Source organism: Leptosomus discolor, chromosome 5 (genome assembly GCF_034619465.1).
Source record: "Leptosomus discolor isolate bLepDis1 chromosome 5, bLepDis1.hap2, whole genome shotgun sequence".
Taxonomy (NCBI): domain Eukaryota; kingdom Metazoa; phylum Chordata; class Aves; order Leptosomiformes; family Leptosomidae; genus Leptosomus; species Leptosomus discolor.
In genome coordinates, this window is record NC_141395.1 from 51,058,542 (window position 1) to 51,083,656 (window position 25,115).

Genomic DNA, 25,115 nt, shown 5'->3' on the forward strand with positions numbered 1-25,115 from the left:
GGATTCAACAGCTCTCTCATGGGTCAAGGACAGAATGGCCCCATCCCAACAGCCCTAGTAACATGAAGAAATGTGTAGACCTACACACTTAGCAAATCTGTACCTAATCCTTTACTGCTCAGTGGTTTGTCCAGGCCAGAAAAGTATCCCAAAGCCATTTTAGAAAACTGCTTGAATAAATATTAAGGGTCAGGCAAAAAGTAATGGTTTGGACTTAGCCTCCAAAGTTCCCTTGGGTGCTACAGACGTGCCTGTGATCTCAGGGACCATGTACGTATACAGTTGCACGAGGTTATAGTATGGTGCCTCTGTCACATAGTCTCTGGGCTTAAATGAACCTCATAAGAGAAGGAGAAAGTCCCCTACACTACAGTTTTCCTAGAGCAGTTACACACTTCAGTGTAAGGATGAGAACTGACACAGCCCTGTTTTTATAAGGTAATACCTAATTTACTTTGGAACAGGAGAAAGGAAACTTTAATTTAATACAATTATTAAACATCACTTTGCACTTGCACCCTCACCTATGGCACACAATTTTCCACCGCAGGCAAGCCTTTGTAATTCATAAATGATTTCCATGATGACAGAACAGTCAAATGGGTGCAAACCTAGAAGGCTGGGGTTTTGTTTGTTTGGTTGGGGTTTTTTGTTTGTTGGGTTTTTTTTTTTTTTTTCCTAAACAGCCTTATAAATGTTGTTAGATAGAGATAAAAAGGCAGTTTGTACAATTCCCTGAGCAGTTCATAATTCTGCCGTCATCACTGCTTCCCTAGGTTTTTGTATTGGGATTACTTTTAGATTGTGCTTAAATCATTGGCATCTCCATACAATTCTTAGAAAGTGATTTGGCATTTCTTAAATTCTTTTGAGAACTCTCAACTCCACAGCCACAGATCAACGTTGTTGCTTGAACAAGAAAACAACACATATGTGTCTAATCCTGTCCTCTTAAGTGTCTGATTTACAATGTGGCTAATTGCATTTTAAGATTCCCAACACTCCTGGCACCAATTTCTGCTACTCCACAAAAGGAGCCAGTTTCATAATTACTCTGTATCAACCCCATTGTTGGGAAATCAAATTCTTGAGAAACTTTATGGATAGCACGCTCTGTCAAGGCCCTCTTGTTGAAATTGCTGCCAGCATGATGCCTTTCACTGTTAGTTGTTCCTTGATGGAATTTAATAAATATTCATTGGCAGAGTGCCGTGTAATTGATTCAGCCACTTTCATTTTTTTATCAGCCCTGCAGGATGCCACAGCCTCTGCAGAAAATCTCCAAGATTTGCCAAAGGTTGACAGTAAGAAGCTTTGGAGATTCACTTGGTGAAGAGAAGGGAGGGAAACACTGTGTCTTATCGCCGTGTCTAATAGTCACTGTCAGGAGAAAAATGCTATCTGGTTCTTCGGATGAGCAATGTGCCTTATATAATGCGCTTTAAAAATTCATAAAGTGTAATGTTAAATGAGATCTTATGATATCAAAAAGGTTTATGATTAGAGAGTATCAATTTGTACTGAAAAATGCTTTCCAACAAAAATCAGGATACATTACATTAATATTTATTTCTGTTTATTATACAGAAGGTTTTCCACTACTCATAAATAGTGATTTACATTTACTTTCGGTGTTCACCATGCTAGGTACCAGAAGCCTCATCCCTTTGAACTCTTCATAAAGGTTTTTAACTCCCCCTACAGCATCCACACCTATACTGCGTTACATTTAGCAGTACTGGAAGTCTACGTTTAAGCAAACATTGCATTTCTGCAGTCCTGTTCATGAAATCACAGGAGCTTTTTTGAAGAAAGGATCAGAGTTGACTTTTCATCTAATACATCTCCATTAAAAAGCTATCAAACTGCAATATGTATGTATTAATATTAAAATGCAGTATGTATTTAACGTATTTTCTGCATAAAACACCAGTTTTCTGCTCTCAATAGGGGCTACATATATGTAGCTTCCTAGAATCAGACTTTGCATTTCATCTTACTGTTTCTTTCAGTTGCCTTTCAAACGTGCTTCATCTTCAGACCTCGTGTAGGTAACCGCCCTACTGCTTGAATCCAATTAGCCTATTAGCATAACCATCTCCTCGCTGATTTTCCACCCAGTTTTCTAAGAAATCCTGTAGTGGCACAAAAAGGAGCATATAGTGCCAGGCTCTGCACCCACCAGAATGGTTTTGGTGAGCATCTAGTTTAAAAAATATATACTATAGATCTAATTCTCTGCTTGTAGACACCAATGCAAAAAAAAAAAAAAGTAACTACAGTGAATTAAAGAGACTGGCAAAAGTGTTAAAATCAGCCATGCTGGCAAACTGAGGTGCACGTCACATCTGTTTCTTTTCGGTACGGTTATGTCAAATTTACTTCTATTATGAGACAATATGAAACAAAACAAAAAGTTCTAAAAGCTTATTATCCTTTTCTCCCTTTCTCTTTTTTGTTGTTCACTTACTGGAATGCCGGTGAAGGTAACAGGAGGCGACTGCCAAGAGATGCTAAAGCTACTGCCATTGGGAGTGAATTTTGCTGACCCTGGAATGTTCACCGGAGGAGTGGCCTGTGTGAAAAGAAAATATTACTCCAGTAAGAAGAACCATTCCTCTTCCAAAGCATTTTCAGCAATCTTTCACTCCTTGAAACTGTAAATCTATGAGGCACTTTCCGAGGCGGAAAAAAATGCATGGTGACAAGCATTTTACCCTTATGAGAGGGATAATCATGGATAAGCCACTAAGGAAGGGACATATTTATATATCACTGGTCTTAAAATCTTGTTTACAGAAAGGTGATAGCTCTCACAAGAATCCACGCAAATCCCTTGAAAGCTAGATCTGATGAAAACCCGCACAAAATCGAACATCATACACAAACAACTTTTAAAATACTGCCAGCTAGCAGCAAAAAACATTACAAATGATCGCCCATTCCACAGCGATAAACAAGGCGGTATTTAAACTGGTAGCAGCTGGTTTAAACCACTGAGGACCGGTTGGCGAGGCCTCTTGTACAACAGGGTTAACAATCAGCAGTAAGGGCTGGCCATTTCTTGGGTATCACATAAACGCTGTTAGGAATCATCCCAATTAAAACAGTCTTTCCTATTAAAAACAAGGAGCTGAAAATCATCCTTGGGATCCAAAAAACAGCTCTTAAAAGACTAAGCTAAAGCAAATATTTGAAGGACCCTTGGGCCCTTGAACTCTCATGTTCTCCCTGTCTGGGCTGTAATACCAGTGCTGCCCTGGGGTGCAATACCCAACAATCTGAGCTCAAGCCGTCGAGCACCTTTCATCTTGTGCCTTCCCTCTGGGTTTCTTGCTGGGCTATGAGCCCTCAGGAAGTCTTCCCTGCCCCTTTTTGGATCCCATTTCATTTACAGCATCAGAAAATTCATACCTTTGCAGTTACCCTGCTTAGCAGGAGCACGAGCAGCCACCATGAACCCATGCTCCCTTCAACTCTTGAATTTCAAGCTTTCCCCACAAAACAAAGGCTCCTTGGTTTAAACTTAGAAAGAACATGCGACTAAAAATAAACTTTTACTTCTGCCTCTCAGTTGCCTGTGCCTGACAATAACACAATACACTTACTTAAGCAGCGTTTGTGTTTGAGGCTGATGAAGTTGTCTCTCTGCTCCAGGGAAGACAGCGCTTCCCTGAGCCGCCAGGCAGAGAGGAGTGATGACAAACTACAACCTGGTAGTCCCCATTAAAGATAATCTTCAGAGCAAACAAGTGCTGAAGCAATCCCCTGGAGTCTCTCCAAGGAAAAGAAACCAAGACCACCGGATGCCTCCATCTATGGCAGCGCTGCTCTGCGGGCTGCTGAGCCCACTGACACCTCCAAGGAAATCCACACAGGCATGCGGAGCAAACATCCACCGAGCTCCATAAAATATAAAAACCTCACTGAAAGGCATCAGGAAAAATTTGGCAACTCCAGATGCTACCAGTAGTGCTTCACCACAACCCTGTTCAAACAGGAAGGAATGTGTGGCCACAGCACTCCTGCCAGGAAGAACTGGAGGCAGCTGGGTGGGCAGCGAGGTGGCACGGCCTCCGCTCAGCATCCTACCGGGACATCAGCTCAAAGCTGGGGTCAGCACAGCGACTTCCTCAGGTACTTGAATAAGACCCGCAAGGGAAATCCTAGATGCTCAAAGAGCCTGCCTGTAGTTCCTCTGCAGCTAAGTTTAACAGGTACAGGCACTAGTTTCATAATGAAACGTGAAGTAGGAGAAGTTTAAAATTGCTGTAATTTGCAGTTACCTAAAATACCACGGTGCTCAATTCTTTCTTCTCAGTGCCTAAATATCCACCTCAGATATGATCAGACTCAGACAGTCAATCACCTTGTTCATTTGCTTCCCAGACATGCACCTTTGCTTATCAAGCACAGCCACCTTTTTCAGGCTAACACCTTAGACAATCTCGTCCATAAGGTAACCATAATGATACAATGAACTGAAGAGTTTCTATACCCCAATCTCACTTTGCTTACAGACCTCCATCTAATTTCCAATCAGCTCCAGGCTGAAAATTTTTTTTTCCCTTCACAGCTCTATGGTTGTTGGCTCAGTCATTCTGTGCTTCATTAATGAACACAGGTTTCCTCCTCACATAATTTTCTAACTACCCCAGTTTATAGCAGAAAAATCTCATTAGTTCCTAAGATGCAGGACTTTGCATGTTCTGCCATTAAAATTGCATCCGAAACCTATTATTCTTCAGATGACCCAGTCATGTAAGCATGATATATAAATCCCTGTACTGCTGACATCTCCTGAGTTCGTTATCAGCAAAGTTTATTATAGTATTTCTGCAGTACCAAAACGATTTAATGAAAATGAGATCAGGCCCAAACCCAGCTTTTCATTGATCTCCACTAGTAACATTCAATAGCCCTTTCAAAATAACTCACTGCTGTTCTCCCTGACTCCCCAGCTCTCTCTCCTACACTAAAATTAATCTCTAGCCTAACAAATACTGCCTATATATTTTAAGATCAAATGCTCTCCTTGAATCCAGAGGGATTTGTTCTTCTTTGGGGTTGCTCCACTGCAGCTCACCTCATTTGCTGTACTTTCCACAATTTCTTCAATTATTCTTCTAAATCTTTCCTCATCCACAGGACTGGGTCAGAGAAGAGAGTCAGGACTTTCCTGATCGCTTGCCCTTTACTCCTTTGTTACTACACGCATTGTAATTTGTCATTTTCCAGTCACATGGGAAAGGGCAGTTCACAGGTCTGTTTAGGATTCTTGCAACTCAGCTTTGGTTACATATTTTTTTCCCATTTTTAGCAGGAATCCTGGGATGAACATTATTCAGCCTCCCTTAGCCGAGTTCCTTGAGCTGTGAATTTTGCTTCTTCGCTCCCAGTGAAGTAATTTCCACCTTCGTGCTCTTATTCATATGAGAGACTGTCTTCATCACTACATTCCCATTCAATACTTTGTTTCAGTTTTGATACTGATGATATCCAAAGTAAAGAAAGTTTCAATATTCTGTACATGGCTCACTCCAGCCAGCAAACTGCAGGAAATACGGTGGTATTAAAGATGTTGTTGTCACCTTCTCTTCTACTCCCTTTTACACAACAGATCAGTTGTAACGGTATGAGTGAAAGCTGGGCTCAATCTCTCCTCTTGCTGGCAAGAGTTGAATCTCCACCTTGCCTCCTGGAGAGCGCTCTTCTTGCTGGGCTAGAGGGACTCCAGCACAGGAAACCACTGACCTGCCCTGCAGAAGCTGCTGCCTTTGCAAGGACAACCTGAATGCCTGAGCAGGGAACCTGCCTCCTGCTTCTAACTAGAGAGCCTTGAATGGTGTGGATTGTGCCACTCCTCGCTGATGAAATGAAGGGTTGAAACCAGAGCAACTTGAAATGGAGACAGAGCTCGGACACTTCTAGTCTCGTGTTGTGGAATACATCAATCCAAATCCAATTCAAACAGTTTAAACATTTGAACTAGGATTTCCTTAGGCAAATGCTTTACTCAAAAGCTGCTTATAAAAAAGGATTAAGTGAGTCTCCAAAGACGGTCAGGACTACAAATCCCAAATTAAACGAGACTCTTTCAGAAGTCTAGACTTAGTGCCTCACTTTCTGAGAGCCAGGGCTTAAGCTAGACTGAGAAGAAACTCTTTCCCCGTAGCTGGCTTGGTCAGTCCCCAGGCTGGTGTCCTACCCCATGCAGCTCCCACCTGAGAGGCCAAGATTCCACCCACGCTTTCCACCGTGCATGAGAGTCTAAAACAAACTTGTGAACTCTATGTGGTTCCCTCTGCCCTTTTGGCGGGTCTGCTCCAGACACAGAACAAAAAGGTTTCACCTGCACAATGCTGCATACGGAAGTTATTACATCTGATAAATGGTATTAACAGAGCTCAGTTCTCCGGTGCATACGCAGGTCAAGGACCACACTACTTCAAAGCCTCTATTCTTCTTTTCTCGTATGGTATCCAGTCCAAAACATGTCAAACTTTAGTGCACTTTTAAAATTAATGCTTTCTGTGCAAACTTAGTTGGAAGTTTTTGGAACAGCAGCTTTCAGATCTGATTGGATTTTTGCCATTTGCAAAGCACTACCTCCAAGAGTAGGAGGATACCATACATGCCTCTTCATTCTTCTTCTCTACTTCACATATGCAAACTGACATCTCACACTGTACAAATAAAGGAAATAAATCGCTCCTGGCATCCCTTGGGTACTTGCTTACAGACACATCCAGTACAAGCAGAGCTTAAATGAAGACTGTGAGGGATTCGGATGACTGAATGAGAATTTTTACAACGCAGGAGACCACATCTGAGCACGTCACCGTGGGCCCTCCTTATGGTCAGTGGAGAATTAACTGACGTAAGCAGTGGGAAACACAGAGCAACTCTTCTCAATCTGGAGTACGCACCTGTGTGTGGCTGGATAAACAGCCCCCCAAAATCCACCGGCTGTGGTGGAAGGACAAGCAAACAACTAGCTCAGAAGTGTACAACTAAATTTAAATGAGACGAACCCCTTGGGCTGTCCTGAAAACTTTTCAACCCCTTAAAACTAGACTTGGCTTTTTAAAATGCAAACACTGTAATCCAACATTTCTTTATACATTAATGACACCAATGGAGATACTCTCAGTAGCATTACCTGGTAAGCGTGGTCCGTGTGTACGAGGTAGAGGTTGGTAGGAGCTGAGCGGCTCAGAGGTGTCATCAATTTAGTCTCAGTTTTGGCACAGGAAGTTTCAGGACGGATTGCATCTTGGGTGGGAAAGGAAGGAGGAGATGCTAAAGATGGAGAGACTGGGGAAAGACTGCCTAAGCCATCTGCTACTGAGTCCGTGTTGAGCCTGATTTCTGTATAGTAAAAATCCTCCTCTCCATCACTGTAGTCAGACTCTCCTACACGTCTGTATCAAGACAAAGAATGAAGGACTGATTAAATGAAAGCAAGAACATCAAGGTAAATTTTAAGTTCCAGATGCATGAGCAAATACATTCATACTGTCAATAAATTAATATTCCCAGTTTCAACCCTACCTACTTTATCAGCATTCTGGCTGCAGGGAAAGGGGAGGGGAAAAGAAAATCATCTAGTCTTAAGGGAAAAGAAGTAGGAATTAGATTTTTTTTCTCCCTGTATTATTCTTGACTGATTCTTTGACCTTGGAGTAGATGTTTAACTTCTATGCTCCAGCTTAAATATCAGCTTCTCCTTCCTAACTATTGAAGATAACAAGAATCTCAATGCATTTTGACTTCAGAAATGACAAAGCAGCCACAGAAGGGCAGGGGGCTGATATATTTCACTACTGTTATGGCAAACAATATATAATCTTACCACAGGTTACATACATACACAGTTATGGTCGCAGCTCACCGTAACTTTCCTTGGCATAATAGAAGCAGCTGCCAGAAAACAGTCTCACCATGCAACTCCCTCAAACACAAGCAGAGAAAGGACATATACAGGCTGGCTTGCCAGTGCAGGACTTTCTGATCCTACTCTCCAGAGGCAGACTTACTGAAGGAGGAGACATAAAAGGTTTAACTGCCCCTGCACCCCTGGCCTGAACTGCTGTGCGTTGGAGCGCAAGTGCTAGAAGCGAAGCAGCCAAGTCCAAGCAGCAGTTCCCAGTAGGCTATGTGTTATCTTTAAGTTCAAAACAAACCACTATTTTAGCACGTTCATAATCCACGTGCTGTACAGAGGTAACTCACAGCACGTACACGTGCATTTTCTCCTGAATCTTCCATATGGGAAATCTGAGAGCCCTAAGCAGCCCCCTGCCTGCATGTCCATATCAGGGCTGAAAGCTGGGCCCCTCCTTTTCCAGGCATGCATGCCAAAACAAGCCCCTAGCCAGCTCTTCAGCCTGCTTGCCTGTATACCTCTACCCATGGTCCTCTCACCACCTTACTCAATAGAACCTGCCGAGACAGCACTGGTTCAACAGGTTTGAAAGGCTCTACCAGAAGCACCACCCGTCAGACCGCAGCCAGTCACCCACCAAAACTCCTCTCTCCAGCAACATTACAACCTCCAAATTCCAGGGAAGTTCCGCTGTTTATTTCTCCCTCTCCGTGCCATGAAAAGGATGTCCCCGTAATATACAGGACAAAGCAATACTTGTAACTGCATTTTGAGAAAGATTTTCTCTGTTTCTGATAGCCTTACTCTTCAGAGCCTAAGCCCAATCACCATGACCTTTGCAAGACTCTCCTGAGCTCCACACCAGCCTACTTCCTCAGTCACTTTAACTTTTAAGCACTGGGTAGTACAGACTTGCACAACAGAGATATATTTCCACATACCCAACTGGTGAAGACCATGAGTCCCCACTGTAACTACTTATGGGACAGCTACATCACCCAGTGAATTGCGCAGATTTCAGTTGCAAACTAAAGCTCTGAAACAAGCTGGTGTCATATAAGATTCATTCACTTTTGCTTCTAGTCCCAGTAACACACACATGGAATTGCAGCTCGGTCTCTTTTTTTTTAGTTTTCTTAGGGTTTGGGGGTTTTTTGGCTTTAATTTGACTCAGAACTAGCACAAGCACCTAATCTGATGTGAAAGAAGGCTGGAAAGTATTCATGCAAGACCCTGAAACCTGCTGTCTTTCATGCAGCATCAGCCTGGATGTGATGTGCAGGCAGCACATACGAAGTAAATGCCACCGAGTCGTGCGGCCGTTAGGGCAGTGCAGCATGACCTAGAGCTGTATATGACTTTCTACCAAAGTTCACAAAAGTTCAGGAAAGAAAGTGCCTTGCTGAAGGAGTAAGTTTTCGTTCACCCTGATGCAATGCTCCACCGTTTCCTCAGAAACCTAGGGATCTGAGACAGAAGAGGCAAGGGCAATCCAGGTTATCTCCCCAGCCAACTGCTCCCCTTCTATACCAAATCCTTTGGACTTCTGAAGAGACTGCTCTCTTACCCAAGGTGAATGGTCCGTATGTGCTTCTGAATCCCTGCAGCTGTGCTCAGTACCTTCCCACAGTTTTTCCACAGGCATTTGAACATCACCTTCATGGAGTTCTGAAAATTATGAGCAAAGCAACATTAGTTGTACGGACAACAGAAAGTAAACCAAACCACCCAAAAGAGATATACAGTTACAGAGCCTCTAACTCCAAATTTGTAATGATGTAACAGTCCCTCTCAACAGTGTCATCCCACTGAACTCAACAGAATCCCAGAGAAAAGCTGCAGGAGCAGCTTGTGACAAAACTTTACCTCTCTCCGCTCTTTGGCACGGCTTTTTCATTTGCAAGTTCCAGTTTCTGTCTCCACACTAAAGGAGGCAGATGATAGAAAAGCTCCCTATGCTTCTTTGGAGCCTTTCAAAGAACAACCGATGAGTACTTCTCACTTAATGCAAGGCATCTTCTTAAATTAAGAACTACCTAAAACAAGCTCTTCTGAGTATTTCTGCTCACGAATTTTGTAACACATAAAAAAAATGTTGTGCCCGAAAACTGTAGCTTCTGCTACAGCAATATTCACCATAAGCTGGCAAAGCCTGCTTTTATTTCATTCAGGAGCTGCTGTGACCCTTACTTGGACAAGAGAATGAGAAGCCATCTGGCTGTGTTCAACATTTTTAAAAGAATACACGTATAATCTCATTTTAACATTCTTGTTATAGTCTTTAATATAACTTCATTGGACTCAACTGAGTTGCCGTTAACTTAGAGCACAGCCAACAAGGCTATAACCAGCCCAATCTTCAGTATTTTGAAGACTCTGGAGAAAACTAGTCTTAATTTAAAGCACAGTATGTGGTAACAACACAGATGTTGCAGAACCATAGAGATTTTTTTAAAAGCTAATTTTACCCCCAAATGAAACCTACTTTATAAATTTTAGATTAAAAAAAAAATCATCTAAATAATTTATACTTCTCAAAAATAATTTTCTCTATTATTACAGAACACATTATTAAAGAAAACACAAGGAAAAGCTTCAAAATATTGTATTATTATCCTACAACTTTAGTTACATATAAGATTAAATGAATATATTCACATAAAGCTCAATTGGAAAAAAAAAAAGGGGGAACAAACACATCCTTAAGAGTTGAATACACGCTTCACTGTCTTAAACAAATTTGACTTGGTGCTTTCTTCAATTTGGACCCTTTGGAACTGCATGCCAGTAGATGGTAAGTTTCAGCATTTGCTAGAAAGATGATGATTAGAATAGAATTTTAAAAAATCCCAGCTGATGGGCTTTTTAAAATCCAAGTTGATTGTAGTAGCACATTCTCATATTTACATGGCAGTCTAACATCTCCTGTTTGAAAGTATGGATGCTACAGGCTTTAAGAGAGGTACCTGATCATACTGTTTGTCTGAAAACCTTCTACTTTGGAATAAATGGCACATAAATTCCCTCTAGATTTTTTTTTATCTGATAATACAACAACCATTCAAATAGATACAGAACTCTTTTTCCCCTAAAATGAAATATAACCTACCTAGCAATTCTGATTGATACATTTCTTACTTTCATAACATAATACTAAATACTACCATCAGCTCAAAAACCCACAACCAACCACGGCAACAAGATGAGGACCATGCTTATCATCTACATCTTGGGAATCCCACTATGACATCATGAACACCATATGCATCTTTATGAACTCAGAATGGTTTAACATCAACCTCTGGTGTGATGACAAAACCAGTCTCCTAGCTCAACTGTGGTTTTGGCTGTATTGTCAGTGCTAGGAGTCTGCAAAAGCCCACGCATTGTAACGTAACCAAATGACACCTTGCTCAGCAGAAACACAGAACATAAACCATGCTTCCATTTCTGACTAGTCCAAAAATTGCTTCATCAGGCTTAACATTTTATTTTAAGAAAATAATGGAACGTAAATGGTTTGGTGAGGAATAACTACATTGGTGGAAACTTTTAAGCAAACAACTTTCTTAGCAGGAAATGGTTGCTAATGTGACATTTTCCAAGCATGAAATGGAAGAAACTTTAATTAGTAAAAGTAAGGTTACCAATCGCTCTATTTCCAGGTTTATTCCTTCTGATTTTTGCAGCTCTGAAGAAGAAATAACCTGAACATTTTTATTTCAGCTTCTAAAGGTGCGAAGCTGTACTCAGATAAAGTACCATGCTGGGGCCAGAACAAAAAAACCTGCAGGAAACACATTTCATTTACAAAACAAAGTTTAGCAGGTAATGCTATTATTTATCTAAATGAAACATTTGCCATACAGAGCAAAGTCCCTGCAAACCAGAACAGAGAGTGTAATAGATCTGTGGTGGGTACATCAACAGAAATATTCAAAGATAATTTAGAAAACAATAAAGATGGCAGCTGCAAACCCACCTGTCCCATCACAGCTGAGCAATAAGAGCGATGTTAATAAGCTAAACTTTAACCGAGAAGTAAAAGGCAAACCAGCACAGTTCTGCATTCCTACTCCTCCTGTCCCACAGCCCCCCAAACCACCACTGTCTTTAGTTTAACAGACAATTCTAACTTCTCTTTACTGTTAACAAAGGTGTCCTCCAAAATATTTTTTTTTCCTTTTTAGCAAGAAGCACAAACATTTTATACCCCTCTCCCACAAACAAGGGCAGAACAGCGTGGATCAGCAAATAAGCAACTTCTGATGCAAAAGGATAAATCTGAACAAGTTTAAACAATCATTAAAACTTCTTCCTGCTGGTGATGAAGCAATTAACTGTCTCAGACTGAGCCAGAAACAAAGTCACCAAGGAGAACAAATTCTCTGGGTTTTTTTCTCCTTACAAAAAGCTCTTTTTCATCTTGCTATGTAAAATCTCTCCTGTTGCGTTGGGAGGGAAGGAAACTTGGACTAGTGCCATCTCTTTGTTTTCATTTTCTTTGAGAGGAGCTTGCTTGCTAACATAATGGTGCTTTTTGGGGTTCGTTTTGGACCTTTTTTTTTTTATGCTGTGTTTTATTTAGTCTGCTTTTGCACTCCTATTGAGGATAAATTTGGCCACTGCTAATACTGCATGAAAAGCCATCAGGTTTGATCTCTCTCTCCTTTTTTCACTCCATATGTTTGCGCAGAGGAAGCTTCACAGTATTAAGGTATCTGACATGCTGTCAGACAAACGGCACTTTCAGAGAACAAGAAGTATTAAGGCCATATCCACTTTTTATGATGACATGTAAAGGCTGCCTGTTGCATCCTGCATACAACGAATTTGCCAAAGTAGGCCAGAAATCCCTTGAATGGCCAGAGGCAACACCTTCTGGAAATCACTCTAGTGTTTTCTGAGCAGGAGGCTCTGCAGAACCTCACCATCTGCCAGCAAATATGTGGTGCTGATGGCAGCATGTGCGTGCAGTAGGTGACTAGGTTGAAGGAGACATAGCGACCGGGCTGAGCACCTACATTAACTGGACACCAAGGAGGGATACACATACAGAGCTGTTGGTGTGACCTGCTCCTTTCCCACAGCAAAATAAGTCTACCAACATCCTATCTGTCCATGGAATTTAACATGAGGCTGACCTTTCTCTTCCTAGGAATGGGTTCATCAAAGAGAAGGTTGCTTGTTTCAGCTTCATCAATACCATCATCTGGCTGGGAAGGTGTCCGAAAAGCTTTGAAGCTATCAGCTGACAGAGGTGGAGATGGGGTGGATGGGTTGGACTGGTCACTGGGAGCGTTCCAGCTCCAGTATCCACTGCTGCTGGTACTAGAAGGCACAAATCCTCCTTCTTTCCAAGATCCATTTAGGGATTCTGTCAAGAACAACAACAGCCGTCATTACAACCCTATCACGTGTTAGGGCTAAGGAGATCTCGTATCTAAGGCTTAGATGCCATGTTGGTAATTAACAGTACATTCAATAAAGGAAAGCGAAAGCATTGGATGTAGAGAGGACAATCACATCTATCCCACTGCACACAAATTATCTATTCCACACTTGATTTTTCAGGGTTTTTTAAAAAAACAACATATTTTTCTAAAAAGAAATGCTGGGTTTGAAAAAATAACCTGTTCTGGAGCATAAACTGCAATAAGCAGTCAGATATTGCATGCATGATTAAGGGAAAACATTCAAATACATTCTCAACTCTCAACAGGAACACACGACTGTGGTGGGGCATCAGAGCAAGCTCCAAGCCACTGCATGGCCAACAGGAGATCCCCTGGGAGGGGACATAGACGCTGAGCCTCAGGACACTAAGTGGATCTGCAAAAACATGATTATCATCCCAGCACTAAAACACCAAAGAAAACCATAATTACAGTCTAACCGCCTCCTCATAACCTCCCAGTACACATGCCTCTGCCTAATCTGAATCCCTAAATGGGGTGGCATGTATCCTTGGAAGGATATCCCTTTGTCTTCATACAGGTGTTACCGTTAGTCATCTGGTTTCAGAAGTGGGACGCACAGACAATGGATCACCTCCACGCCTACTCGCTGGAGGACGGCCCTCCTCACTGCAGCAGCTGCCCTGCTATTAGGGGGTAAGCAGACATTCAAACTAACAGCTTGCCCTACGACCCCCTGGTGGGTGGGAGTAACAGCACTGCTTTCAGAGCCTGAGCCATGGCTTGAGCCGTGCTTCATGTGCCCAGGTCCTCAGGCGTTAGACATCGGCATGTCACTCTTCCCAGTCCCTAAAGGGATTTTGGCAGGAAAGGAGTATGTAGGTCATCAGATTAGCAAAGGTATGGCCTGAGTGTGTCCAGTGGTGCAACCACAGGCAGCTCTGCCTGAAGCTTCAGGTTCTCACAGAGCTCAGGCACACGTGCAGGGATGGTTTAGGTGCAGTTCCTCCCTCACTCAGGCACTGGAAGCTTTTCTCAATGACACTGTGGGTGCCTGAGTATTGTGCAACACCCAACTTTGGAGCTGGCAGACAAATAACATCTTATCTGTTAGTGAAACGGTATTTAAGTGTGAGACAGGAGTCTTTTCAAGCCAGCACCTGCCTTTAAGAGTTCTGCAGAAGTCACTCCTTCATTCCTTCTCAATTTCTTACAGACAAATTTAACTAATGACATCAGTAAGAAAATAATGTCTACCACCTGCTACCAAAAGCTTAACTGAAAACCAATGAATGTTTCGTGTTTTTTTCCTCCTAATTCAGTTGGTTTTGTACAAAACTCTTAATCATTAACATTAGCTGCTCACAAAACAGAACGCAGTGCTCTGTCATGTTAAGTACATGCATAAAAATACCCCCTTGAGTAGGTGGCAGCCAATTCCCTGCACTTACTGATCAGGGCCACAGAGCATAAATGGGATCAACTCTCCCTCCCCCCTCAAATTCCTCTTTGGAAAAGGACTGCATTATGGTCTAGACAAGCAGCCCGGGCGGTGGGTGGGGAATTGGCTGACAGGCTGCACCCAGGGGGTGGTGGTAAACAGCTCCTTTTAAACAGCTCCTTTTCAGACTGGCAGCCTGTCTCAAGTGGGGTGCCCCAGGGCCCAGCGCCGTTTAATACCTTCCTAAGTGACCTGGATGATGGGATCAAGTGTGCCCTGATGAAGTTTGCTGATGATTCCAAACCAAGTGGGGAAGCGGACACTTTGGAATGAAGAGCCACCCCGCAGGAAGACTTGGATAGGCCAGAAGAGTGGGCTAACATGAACCTTATCAAGTTCAACAAGGACACGTGTACGGTCCTGCACCTGGGAACCCATAATCCAGGAGTACAGCACAGGCTGGGATCTACCCAGCTGGGCACCAGCTCTGTGGAAAGGAACCTGGGGGTCCTGGTGGACAAACAGCTCAATGTGAGTGAACAGTGTGCTGCAGAGGCAAAGAAAGCCAACAGGATGCCGGGTTGCATTAACAAGGGCATCGCCAGAAGAGACAAAGAAGTCACTCTCCCACTCTATTCAGTACTTGTCAGGCCACACCTGCAATGCAGTACTCAGTTTCGGTCCCTGCTGTACAAAAAAGCCGTGGACAGGCTGGAGAAGGTCCAGAGAAGGGCCACAAAGTTCATTAAAGGACTGAGAAGCCTGCCGTATGAGGAAAGGCTGAGGGAACAGGGTCTGTTCAGCCTTGAGAAAAGAAGGCTCAGGGGAGACCTTATCACCATGTTCCAGTATTTAAAGGGTGACTAGAAAGAAGATGGAGACTGCCTTTTCACAAGGAGTTCCATGGAAAAGATGAGGGTTAATGGGTACAAGTTACTCCTGGGGAGATTCTGACAGTAGAGGAAAATTTTTCACCATCAGAACAACCAGCCATTGGAACAATCTCCCCAGGGAAGTGGTGGATTCCCCAACATTGGACACTTTCATGATGCAGCAGCACAGTGTGCTGGGTCATCTTGTTCAGACTGTGATTTTGCCAAGAAAGGTTGGACCAGATGATTCTTGAGGTCCTTTCCAGCCTGGTATTCTGCGATTCTATGATTCTGACACATATACATTTCTGGTAGCTAATAAGTTAACATATGAAAATGTCATGTTTTTCTTCATGATTACAGCCTTCATGTGATTGTAATGGAGGTGGTTTTTCATTTCTTTTAAGTATTTGCATTTGAGCCTTGTGCCAAAGCCAAGAAGTGCATCTGGTATCAAGTCGTGACCTTAGCTGTAGCTTAAAATTTCCATTTCTTCTGAAAAACAAGGGAAACGGCATTCTTCAGACTACTACTTTGTGACGCATTTATGGTGGTACATTGTATTCTCAGGGTTTACAGCTTCTCCTCACCTTGCTGAGAAAGAGATGTAAATCAAGAACATTTTTCAAGTAGTATGGAAAGGACTGAATGAGGCTGACAACAGGAAAAAAACAAACACTGGTCCTCATTAATACTAACAAATCTGTCAATGTAAAGAAGCTTAAAATATAAATAAATGCAACTTACTCTTATTTTGGGGCTCTTTTCACATTGCTGGAGTTGCGTGAAAGAGAACCAGACCAGATATTACTCAGCTGCAGGAAAACAAGGGCCAAACTCTGATCCAGTTTACATGGGTGATCATCCCAAATAATTCCAGCACAGATCAGACTTTGATATTAAAGCTAATGTTATTTGTTTTACTTATAGGCAAAATTCCATTTGTTTAAACAAATGTTCCTTTAATTACACAGCTACTTACTGCCCTTTTTTGGAAAAGGATGTAGAAGGAATTAATCATTAGTACATTTGTAGCTTGTATTACTAAGATCAGAGCCTAGCCTTGCAACACCAAATGAGCCTTAAATTATCAAATCTTTACACTTTTATTTAAGTCTTTAGTAAATCTTCACTCAGGCAAAACTAAGATATTCAAGGAGAAGGTGCCAAACAACAGCTTCAAAATCTTGTCTGTGACTACTGAAAACAGGCGTATCACTTTTTCAGGCTAGTCTTCCCAGATTTCGGGAAACAAGCAGACAAGCTATGTGAAGAAATATCAAAGAGCACTCAGACTGCATGAAGAAGTTATCAAAGGCAGTTAACAGCCACCATTTACCTATTAGCAATTCAAAAGGGCTTGTCTCCAATCGAGAGCTGCTAGCTAATGTGCGCTGCTGCTCCTGACAAGTGTCATCTGCTCAAACAGTCTAGGGTGGCAAATACTGCCTTGCCCCACACCAGAGCAGCTCCCTTTGACCGGTGATGGAACGTGGGACGTGTGTGCCTCGTCCACTCCAAATTCCTGCCTGGCACATCAGCACAAATCCATCTTCATCTGTGGTTTCAGCTGTGAGCCGAGCAGCTGGAGAGCAGGTATGTTTATACCCATTCACTGGCCTTCCCTGGGGGCTGGCAACCTCCAGCCCTGAGGCAGGACAGTCACTGGGGATGTCTCTGCAGGAGGTTTCCCAGGGCTCTTCAGAGCAGTGGTACTCTGTAAATACTTCTGGCTTTCAATGCTGGAAAGCACACAAACAGGAGCCATGGGTGCTTATGGCTAGAATTCCAGCTAAACGGATAAAACTTACATTTTCTAAAAAGAAAAGGAAAAAACACACTATTTGTTCAAAAATCTTTAAAGCTGGGACATTTGGTATGAATGCTTTTAAGAAAGTCATTCAGGGGATCGCTCCTCCTTCCATGAAGAAATGCAAAGACTACTTCCCTATTAATTCATATCTGTAAGTATTCCTCAGTCCTCCATAATAATTGGAGAACTTCGAGGAACACTCACAGCAGGAAAGCGTCTAGTGTCTGTTTAAGAGCTACAAGTGAGTAAAGAAAAGCCAGAGTCATATAAACAATGCTGAGACATCCTAACAAGGGTGTCCTAATTTAAACTATTCCTTAAAATATAAGACTTTTAAAAACGTCTTGTAACTCCAGTCAAGTTTGCATAGATTAATTACATTTCAGTAGCAATCTCAGTATTACCACTGACTTTTTAGGTTTATTTTTATTTGTGAGTCTTCTGCTATACCGTGAATGGAGTAGTCGTTTAAGGGATTATGGATTTGATGGCAGACCATCAGAGAGTTGTAAAGTGCACAGGAATTGAGGGTCTAACCCTGCATCGGCAGAAACAGACCTGTCACCGTGCAGCCTGCTAGCCCAGGGCTGTGACCTGGAAGTGCTTTGCCTCATCGTAGTGTTGAGTAAAATCTGATCTGACTTCTATGGGGTGGGGACAACTGCCATCATGTTTACTGTGTATGTGTGTACAGCAAGTAAGCTGTTTGGAAAACTAGTGTTTCAGTGAGGTCAGGATACCTTCCACAGCGCTCATCTCCCATTTCATAAACTGCAGCTGCTCTACGGTTATCGAAAAGTTTCTTCTCATTTCTGCCAATGCTGCACCAAAGACCTTGACTGGGTTGAAGCAAAGCTCAGTACGATCCCCAGCATGCACGGGTCACTGCCAGAAGACAGCCACTCACCCTTTGTCCTCCACCATGGCCACAACTCCTGGAAATAAGCCCCCACGTACATAGCCTTGGCACCCACCCCTGCAGCCCCTGCCCAGGTGCTGCTCTGAAGGCTTACCATTGGGTCGAACAGGAGGGCTGCGGACCAAAGGGCTGGTGGATAAACTGGTGAGTACCATGGCTGCTGTTACTTTATCCATGTCCAGTTCTTCTGACGATTTTCTGAAACACAGTGAAAGGGAGGCAGGAAATATTTAACTTTTTTTTTAAGGTTTGGGGTTTTTTTTAATACCAGCCCAAACCCTAAGCCAGCTCAGCACAGTAATGAAAGCAAGCCGCTGAGCAGAGTTCTCAAAGCTTTTGTCTTCTGGCAACCTGAGCATATCAAGTGGCTACTTTAAGCAAACCAGTTCAGTGTAAACAGGAAAAGCAGTGGGAACAGAGAATACATCTTTGTATAAAATTGTCATGATTACTGTGACCCTCCAGAAGTTTGACTCTGGTTTGTTGGGTTTTTTAGAATTTCAGCTATCCATACCCTTAGAGCTGAGTGCGTGCTTAAGGTTTTTTTTCCTTGGATGAAGACACAGAGATACAAAACCAGGTAAGATTACTAGTGACATCAATAACATACACTACTCTCTGTAGACTGAAGAAGAACTATGAACTGGAGCTAAGGGATGTGATTTTTTTTTCTTTGTGGCTTCTGCTTAACGCTGTTAACCTTCCTGCACTCTCTCCGAAAGACTGATCCTAAATTTTTCTTGGTCAGATTATAAACCAATCATTTAAAATAGTTAGCAAATTGGCAGAAAACCAGTGCAAGGGGAAAACCAAACCAAACCAAGAGAAGACTTTTGCAGGTGTGATGGGCTCCTGAGCCAGCAGGATGGCACAGCGGGAAGAGAGTGACCTGTCGCTGCCTTAGCTGGGTCTTGCTGGGAGCTAGCCCTAAGTCAGAGGCGAGTGCATGGCGAAGGGGCAGTAAGGGAGAGGAGGGAGCCAGCTTTTCAGGGGAGGGAGGAGAGGATTTGGAGAATGATGGATGCCACCAGAAACCAGGCTTCAGCAACCCACTGCTCAAGGAGCCATGTTTTTTTTAGACAATACAGGATTTTGTCTGTAAAAATGTATATACTATCTCTTTTCTTTTTCCCCCAAAAGTAACTCTATTCCTGATAATGTACAATTTCTGAAGAGTGAATGTACCATAGTAAAACTACTAAACCCACTAGGTTTAGCTGACTTTTGCTTTCCATCCTTGTGGGATAGCGGAATCAAAGCAGACAGATTCTTGTAAACGTTTGCTTTCAAAATACAACTGATCATCCAAGACTATCTTCTCATTTACTAGGGATCAAGTTAAATTTGTTCTTGCAAAAGTACACTTTTTGCCTCTCTGTTCTGCATTGTGGGGTTTCTAGAACTTCCTCTGTGCCTTGCCAGGAGATCTATTTAACCGATTAAGTTGAGTCTTTAAAGCCCAATATGTGAAGTGTTCAGCTACCTGGTGTTTTCCGTCAAGCGATGATCGGTAAGTTACCATGAGGACATGCTGTTTCCAGTCCTCTTTCTAGAATCACATTTCACCCACCAGGTGGAATGTTCATTAACTGGAAACTATGCTACAGTCAAAGCCTCTTGACAGTTTGACTCAAACTTGTCCATGAAACAGTTCACAGCTGTTTCTGGCTGATGCTAGGACCCATGCTGATGCCGATGAACGCTCTTTCACGCTGCACAACAGCTTAGGTCTCACAATCATCTTTTGCAACACATCAGTGCCTGAAACCGAAATGCTGATGATGGCCCCTGCTGCGTTCCAATTATATCCATAGGAACCCCCTTTTCAGCCAAAGCTTTTGCCAAGAGCACAGCAGCCATATGGTCATCATCAAGTACTGGAAAGGTCTTGGATATCTGCTGTAATCAGATAATACCTGAATCAGTCACTCATCAGGTCGTCTCGCCCGCGGAGTAGTATTTCACTCAGAGTGCCAAATTCCTCTGGGCTCGGAAGACCTTTCCTCAGGGAAGACATGGAGATGCTACCTTTTCTGGAGAACAACCCTGCCGGATGATTTTCCAATTATCTAATATCCCAGCATGAAAATCCACCCTCTGAGAAGGATTCAGCTGCTTTGTAGTCCGCTCCTGCAAGACTACACCAACTGTCCCTACTCCTTTATCCAGCTGTGGATGAACCACTAATACCTGCACTTCTGCAACACTTGAGGACAAAATGACCACAGGTTTCTGATATGCCAGAGAAGCTGAGCCCTACTGTTTGCAACCAGCCTTCCAACAAGGGTCTTCTCTGTCTGTGGTAACAGGACTAACCTGCTCCCATCCAGGCCTCTGCAGATTTGCAAAATCACACTACAGCAGTTGTTCCGAGCGTTTTTGCCAATTTGGTGTCAAGATGCCATAGTCCAGACCAAGAGCTAATCCCAACGTTCCACTAAATAGTCTATAATTTTAACAACTTCTAGTCTTTTGTATTGATAGCGTGTTTTTCCCCCCTCTACCATGACTCAGACTGCTGCTCTGAAAAACTAAACTTTGCTTCAAATAATTTTTTCAATAATGCCCCAAAATGGTCAGCGTTGGCACCTGTGCCTAAGGTATGTTTTCACAGGCATGCAAAGGACAGGAACAGTCAGGAGAATCCTTGCCATTTTTAGCCATGCTAAACCACACTCTTGCAGTTACTGGAATGCTTTTTTCTACCCAATCCAATTTAACAGGTTTTCAATATGGAAAGCCCAAATAAATAAAACACCACATTGTTTTCTCTGCTCATCTTGAATCAAAATAATTTTTACTACTCACTGCTCCTCAGCTGCATCCAGCAAACAAGGAATGCTCCACTCGTACTTCCCAGCCACAAGAATTTTAGCATCTACAAGTGCTGGCTTATGTGGCTCTGCTCCCAAACACATTTTTACAGTTTGGCTCATAAATGTAAACACACATATTTCAAATATCACTCTGCCAGCACCGCTGCAGCAACAGCAGCCTTCAAGAGAGAGGTAATGCGTAAAACTGAAGACAGGAACCACTTAAGCCATCTGCGTTTAGTCAGCATCGCAAGCAAGTCGATGCCTCAAGACTTCCCCAGTTTTTTTCAGCCTTCTGTGCTGGAAAGTTAAACCTGCACACGGCTGTTCAACAGTATTTGCACTCAGAGGGAAGAATAACTTGTTTGTTACACATCGATTGTTCATGAACCATTTACTCCACCATGGCTAAGGGGATTTTCTGGAGATTGAAGTTATAATCCCTGGTATTGCTTATACTGTTAACAGGTGCAAAGAAATCTAAACCAGTTGTAAGACCATCATCTACTGCATCTGCTATGAAGATTTATTCTTCCCTCTAATCCCACACTGCAGTCTCTAAATGCCATCTCCCAACTTCTTCTGGACAGACCAGTCTGCATTTGAGACCAAACAGTTTTGGATCCTTTATTTCCAAGTCTTTGTAAATCCAAACACGTGCCAACAGCTGAATTATAATGAACCAGATGAGAGACAATCAGCAGAAGTTAAGAGGACCTTGGGGACAGATCTTTTATCATCACCCCACATCTCTCAGCTTCACATATCCCTGCTTCCTCATCAGGCAGAATGGCTTCGCTGCAATACCCTAACCTAGACAGCTTGGTATTTAAAATTGTCCTTTTCTTTAATAGCCAAGCTCAAATTAAAACTTCATTACTACCCTCACTCTTGCTCAATCCTTTCCTTGGTTTTGCCGATGAATTTACTGCTTTTTTGATACTCATTTAACGGTTTTAACAAACCAACAGATCTTCCTCAGTCAGAGCTCTCTGCGAGGAAAGGCTGGGTTTAAGCTCCAAAAGATAAGCAAAAGAGGGTCTAAGCTGAGTCCAAGGCCACACAAGTGTCGCAAACCAACACAACATCCGATCTTTTGTTAAGGAAGTACCATATAAATAAGCATGCCTTAATATGCTACAACTAGGACAAAATAATAGTCTATTTAAATCGTTCTCTCCTTCCACACTTATACTTCTAAATGCTTATAGAGACCTCTGAAGTCTTTCTCTGACCCCTGATTGCAGCCACATCACACTGATGCCATCATACTGAGCACTGTATCAATACTGACAGATAAACACGTTGTTACAGGCTTTCGTACACCAAAAACGTGGTTCATCATACAATGAATCATTGCAATCACTGCACTAGTAATAACAGAGGTAATTCTGAAAGAAATAAAAATCCTAAATTACACTCTACAGGTAAAATAAAAAGATTTGAGGTTTCTTCAATTCATCATTAATGGCAAAGGCAATGTCCTAACAAAGATCCAGCAAGAAAAGCCACGCATGCGGCTGTGACTCCATATATCTAAAGTAACCACAACCACTCTCCTGCCTTGAGCAAAGATCTACAACATCGTGCTGCACAGTAGTCTTAATCCACAAAATACCTTACATTCACAATAATACTTGGTTACCATCTAACAACTCAAAATACTGACAGTGCAAATAAATAAACCATCTTGTTTGTTGCTGTTACGCCTGGTTGTTGATTAAGAAGATTAAAAATTAACCCACTTGCCAAAGACAAAAGCAAGAAGCATAGAGAGAATGATCCACAAAACAGCTTGAGGTCCTAAGTACTCTTTGGTAAAAGCTGTAACTTTTCACAATAAAGCAAAAATCAAAGGGAAATATTTTCAAAGATTATGTTCAGTCAGTACAGTACTATAATGATACATCTGAAAACATAAGAGAGCATTTCCATTCACACATCTGAAAAGAGAACCAGTGTTTGGTATTTGAAGCAGAGATACAATAACACGATGCACTAACTAGAAGCTAGGGATTTCTGCTTTTGCTTATTGTGGCCAAACATAAAATAAACCTTTTCCACACTAACTTTGTGATATTTGCAGAGTAGCTCACACACAGAATAACTTGCCTTTCTTTGTCTGTCTCTGCTGTTATACACAAACATTTTTTGGATACTGACAGCTACTAGAAATTAATTACAATAAAAATCTTTATTACACAAATATAGGAACTTTTCTTCTAAAAAACACGTATGATTGAACTTCTCAAGGAAAAAAGAAAAATGCACCAAAAGGCACCTCAAAGCTCTCTACCTTTTCCTGGCCAAGCTGACAGATTTTGCAACTCAATTATTCAAAGGACCTTTGCCAGTCTGGCTGGTGTGTTAGAGCCCGAGGAGAGTTCATAGAGTCATCAGGAACGCAGATACCGACTTTCTATCTGGACTATAATGGCTTAAAGACAATAAAAAGTCTCTGAAAATTAGTTGTATCAGATGGGAGACATTCACAGAGTGGTTCTCAGCATCCTGGCGTAGAAAATACACTTAACAGAAGAACTGAAGAGAAAATGGTGTGTAATGCAGGCGTGTTTCTCAAAGTCTTTAACTCACATCAGACCACGCATCACTTTCCGCTGCTCTACAAAAAGAGGACTCTCTAAAACCAGGTCTTTCTCTAGCCATTATCACTAAAACCACTAAAACCTGACAGAAAATAATCCATTCATTTTTACGACCATTTTATAGATTTAGATAGCCAAGAAAACACAGTATTTGGTTCCAAAGGCTGGCTGATGTACTCTCCCACGTCTGGGAGCACCCAGAGCACCCTTTCCCAGCTCCCCTCTCTCCTCCCTATGGGGGTACAACCCAGTGATGCTACCCTGGTTGCTCTGTAGGCTACCACTGCCCCAGACCTCTTCGGGGAGCACTGGCAGAGCTGCACCAGCAACAAAAAGGATACCAAATCACTGTGATTTCTGTTGTCTGGTGTAAACACATCCCACAGACATGCTCTGCTGCCACCGACCCCTCTGCAGCCCAGTGGCAGGAATAGCTGCTTTGCCCTCTAAGACCCCCTAGAAAAGTTTGCTTAAGGCAAAGCCTGCAAAACAGATGGAAAATGCCTTTTTCAGAGAAGCCTTTTCATCACTGCTTCTTAAGCAACTCATCTGCCTTCCTTGAAGGCAACTGAAACTTCAAACCTATCCAAATGGGAACAGGACTGAACTCTAGGTCTCACTCTCTGATTTACAAAACACAGGATACAGGGTGCTGGGGGTGGGGAGCGAGAGGATGGGTAGTAAAACACTGCTGTCATTATTGGCCGGCGATAAGACCTACAGTTTTTAAATGCTCTGCGTAAATGGGAGCAGTTAAGCAAGCCAAATGCAACACTGCGAGATAAGCTGCAGTTTACAGGAAGAATTTATTCTATATATTGAAAAAGTCGATCCCATGAATAATTTTTACTTTTCAAACAGCTGCGACATACCAGGAGAACTTATCTGGCGAAGAGCCCTCAGGGCAACAACAGAAGCTGAAGTAGGAGTATGACACAGAAATCGTCTGCTTCAAAACAGAGCAATCAAATAAATGGTAATCACTTGATAGATTATGAGTGCAAAGCAAAAATTAAATTCAGAAAGGAATAACAGAACCCTGCAGAGAACAGTTATCCCTTATGGTCACCCACAAACCTTGAAGATTTTCTGTTCTATTTCCTCTACTTTAAAGGCCACTTGCTGATGCAGTAACTACCTCAGTCTCTACAAACCAAGTCTCAACACACCTTGAAGCAACAGACCAATTATTCAAAATATAATCCAATATATTCATGCCCATTTCTGCCTTTGCCCTAGCTACTGTTTTAGCTTGTTCACAGGCATACCCCCTTTCATAAACAGGACTGATCCAACAGGGTGCTGTTTACAGAAAGAAAACGTCACATTTCTGAGCACTGATG

The 25,115-nt window shown here is 42.4% G+C and overlaps 1 protein-coding gene across 1 annotated transcript in view; it reads right to left on the bottom strand.

Annotated features, from left to right (window-relative positions):
• Nucleotides 1–25,115, bottom strand: part of ZNF704 (zinc finger protein 704) — an 87,728-nt gene that overhangs the window by 4,998 nt on the left and 57,615 nt on the right. Inside the window, exons 3-7 of the mRNA XM_086465717.1 lie at nucleotides 18,445–18,548; nucleotides 13,033–13,265; nucleotides 9,456–9,556; nucleotides 7,163–7,424; nucleotides 2,471–2,575 (exon numbers count right to left, since the gene is read on the bottom strand). Of these exons, the coding sequence (XP_086321843.1) occupies nucleotides 2,471–2,575; nucleotides 7,163–7,424; nucleotides 9,456–9,556; nucleotides 13,033–13,265; nucleotides 18,445–18,548 (805 nt within the window). The remainder of the gene's footprint in view (nucleotides 1–2,470; nucleotides 2,576–7,162; nucleotides 7,425–9,455; nucleotides 9,557–13,032; nucleotides 13,266–18,444; nucleotides 18,549–25,115) is intronic.